Source organism: Seriola lalandi, unplaced genomic scaffold (genome assembly GCF_002814215.2).
Source record: "Seriola lalandi dorsalis isolate HSWRI2012SDOR001 ecotype SW California unplaced genomic scaffold, Sedor1 jcf7180002054863, whole genome shotgun sequence".
In the NCBI taxonomy this organism is placed as follows: Eukaryota; Metazoa; Chordata; class Actinopteri; order Carangiformes; family Carangidae; genus Seriola; species Seriola lalandi.
The window spans coordinates 7,815-11,333 of record NW_019525416.1 but is presented as its reverse complement, the minus strand read 5'-3'; the positions used below and the strand labels follow the sequence as shown (position 1 = coordinate 11,333).

The 3,519-nt window shown below is 42.1% G+C and overlaps 1 protein-coding gene across 1 annotated transcript in view; it reads right to left on the bottom strand.

Annotated features, from left to right (window-relative positions):
• LOC111670884 (calmodulin-like protein 4) overlaps positions 1 to 3,519 on the bottom strand; it is a 6,743-nt gene that overhangs the window by 971 nt on the left and 2,253 nt on the right. The window contains exon 3 of the mRNA XM_087179746.1: positions 364 to 552. Coding sequence (XP_087035872.1) covers positions 364 to 552 — 189 coding nt within the window. The remainder of the gene's footprint in view (positions 1 to 363; positions 553 to 3,519) is intronic.

Genomic DNA, 3,519 nt, shown 5'->3' with positions numbered 1-3,519 from the left:
TGACGACATGTACTCACAACATTTCTCCACCACACCTGACCGTCTGATTGGAGGTCTAATCAGACACAGTGGGAACACTAGGCTGACCCCACTCAGTCTATATATAACATATCTTTATTTCTACTATTTCTACATTAAAATCCCCTCAAATGGAAGCCTCTCTGTCTTTCACCAGATTTGGATGAAAATCAAAAAAAGCAAAACCTCTTAAAGCTCTTAAACTTAACAGGATTGAGGGAACAGAAAAAAGGCAGAAGAGTAGAACAAAGATAATATTTAAACTGTGTTGTCCGACAGACTGTCAGGAAACCAGAAGAGTAAAGACGATCACGTGACGATGAGACGACGTGTTTCCTCTCTCACCCTCTCTGTCGGTCAGCTTCTCTCCCAGGCCGGTGAGTTTGGCTCTCAGCTCCGAGGCCAGGATGAAGCCCTTATGCTCCTTGTCGGCCATCCTCATGGCCTCCAGGATCTCCTCCTCCGGCGCCTCCTGCTGGAGCTGCCGGTGCATGACGCTCAGGAAGGTGGAGAAGTCGAGCTCTCCGCCCCGATCTGCAGGAACATGTTTACTTTTAACGGGACAGATCCAATCATCTCTAATGTCACCAGAAGAAGAGATAACCAGACTTAATTGATCTGCAGGAGAAATGAAGTCACTGCGGAGGGAGAAGTTAGAAGACTGAGGGAGGGGGAGGGGGAGGATATAACATCACATAATGAATATTAAATAAGTTGTTCAAACACTAAAGCTATAAAACAGAACATAAAGAGCAGGGCTGTTCGATAAGCTGCTGACAGTTTACACATGTTAAATAAACCATATGTGTGGAAACTGTGAGCAGCTGATTACAGCTGGTACACAGAGAATTTCCCCTCAGACTTACTTAAATATAATTTATACGAAGATAACACGAGAGAAAGTCAAACATCACAGAGGCCCGGTGTGTACAGACAGAAATATTAAAACCTTGGAGAGAAATAAAATGAGTCAACGCTGCTGCTGAGAGAAAACTTCATCAGACTTTCAGGAGGCAGGAAGAAGAATGTTTCAGGTCGACGTCCAGGTGTTTTGACGTCGGCCATCATGAACACAAAGTCAGCCGGAACAGACAACAGCTGTGTCCGAATTCAGGAGCCTCGTCCTTCAGAGGCGGCATTAGAAACCTGATTATTTCACAGCGTGGCAACTGGACTGTCTCGTTTTGAAGGCTCCATCACAATTGCGTCCTTCTTTTCTTGGGCAGTGAATGATCGAACAGGCGGACCCCAACCTATCCCAAGATTCATAGTGCGCCGGTAATGGAAGCAAACGCCAACAGAGAGCCACTGTAACATTACACTGTACTTATTTACATTACACTTTATTACACTGTAAAAGCTCAGTTCAACAGCTAACGGTACAACGACAAAGCAGTAAAGGCGGGAGCAGCTCCGACTCTCTCTCTCTCTCTCTCTCTCTCTCTCTATCTCTCAGAGGAAGCAGACCTCCGACTTTGTTAGTTTGTTAGTTTATCCATTATTCGGGGTAAGTTCGGGGGGTGGCGCTCCGGGTCCTCTTTGTGATCTTTTGTTCTGTTGTAACCGGTCTCCAGACTCTCTTGATTTTTGTTAATGTTTACAATTAAAATAGCTGTTGTGCCCTTTACAGTGTTGTTGATCAAGACATTTACCTTGTTCATGAAGTGGTAGTGCCATCTTGTGGTGTTCTGGAGTATTGTTAGTCTGCTCTTACCTGTACTTCCTTTGTTAACAGGAAGTAGGTGGAGTCTGCCCGCATCGCCACCCGTGGCTTTGTATTTGGACTTAATTCTTTTTTATATGTGTCTGTAGGTAGCAGTACTACAGTAATGTGACCTAACCGCTATGTTGTTATGTGCCAGTGTGAATATTAAAGTGCGTTTTTGTTCATTTGAGCGGCGTGCAGCTATGAGCTAAGCTAATGCTCTGTGTCTATTTATATTAATGCAGGCGACACTATGCTAGTGCCGCATAGCTATGCTAATGCTGCGTGTGTTTTGTTTAAGATGTGAACTGTAAACCGCCTTATTCATTATTACTGTTAAATATTAATGAGGCTGTTTCTGTAGTTTCACAAAGATCCCTCAGTGAACTTCATAAAAATCGGCATCTTTGTCATGGAGTTTTTTGGGGCTGTTTAGCTGGTTGGATAGCTAGCATGAGAACGTAGCGATGCCTTCACAATAATGTTAATTTAACGGACCCTCAGCTCTGTCCTCCTCTTTTTTCGTTGCTAGTTGAAGGTTTTGTTGTTGCTGTAACACCGAGTGTTTTGTAGTTTTGTATTCTGGTAAATTCTGTATACATTGTCTTTATCACTTTGGTCTCCTGGGCAACATCTCAACATCTGTTGGTTAAATTAATACAGATGTTCATGGTCCCCTGAGGATCACTGTGGTTCATGATTACTTCACATTTTCCGGCTCTGTATTTGCGTTGGATCTTGATCTTCCACTTTTGCCCAGGCTTGAAACTTTGCCATTTCATTTTTCACGTTTATTTTGATCTTTAATATATATACTTTATTTTTATATACCTAATATTTTATTTCCGAGCCTGATGTGCCTGATTCCTCTGAATCCCATGAAAAGCATCAGTGAGTCACACTGTGTCACTGAGTGACATGTTCTTCATCACCACCAACACACACGGTAGTTTATTGTGACTCAGTCACACACACACCGTCCTGCTGCCAAAAATATTCACGACAGCACTAAATGTGGATTAATCCGCTGCTGAAAATAGTCCCTGACAAATGCTCCATTTTGTCTGATTAAAAGCCTTTTTTAAAGGAAATTTAAAAATGAATCTGTGTGTTTGTGTGTGAGGTGTTTTCCATATAATAGACATGAAATCTTTAAACCACCAGTCTACAGTTAGAGACAGGTTTGCTTCTCTGCACAGAATATTCCTGTGATCTACAATGAGGATGGATGATGACAGCGTGTGATGATGATGATGATGATGATGATGATGATGATGATGGAGAGGAGCTGAAATAAGATCACAGACGAGTGTCATCTCCAGGCGTCGTGCTGTGAGGTTTTATTATCATTGGCTTTATTTGTAATTCTGTTTTGTTACGCAGTGACCCACAGGAAGCCTTTGTTTCAGGCCGTGTAATGTTGTGAGGTGATGAAATGTGCTGTAATACAGAAGTAATGACGGCATGTTGATGCCTTCAACTCCTCATGTTCGTATATGAGCCTTAAGTTATTTGTCATCAGTCGGTCAATAGATAGAAATCTTCTGATTAATCATTTAAAGCTTCATATTTTCTTCTTCTTCTGTGTTTTATTTGAAGTGTTGATCCATCAGAAGATATAAAAACCATCTCAGTGTAGTTTTACATCTCCTCTCTCAGGCTTCTCTCTGCAGCTCTAGTAACAACAGGTCTGTGAGCCAATCAGAAGAGAGGAGGCTCTGAGCCTCTCTTCTGATTGGCTGACTGTTTTCTGAGTGATCCAATAAAAATAAAGCAGATTTCAGGTAAAAACACTC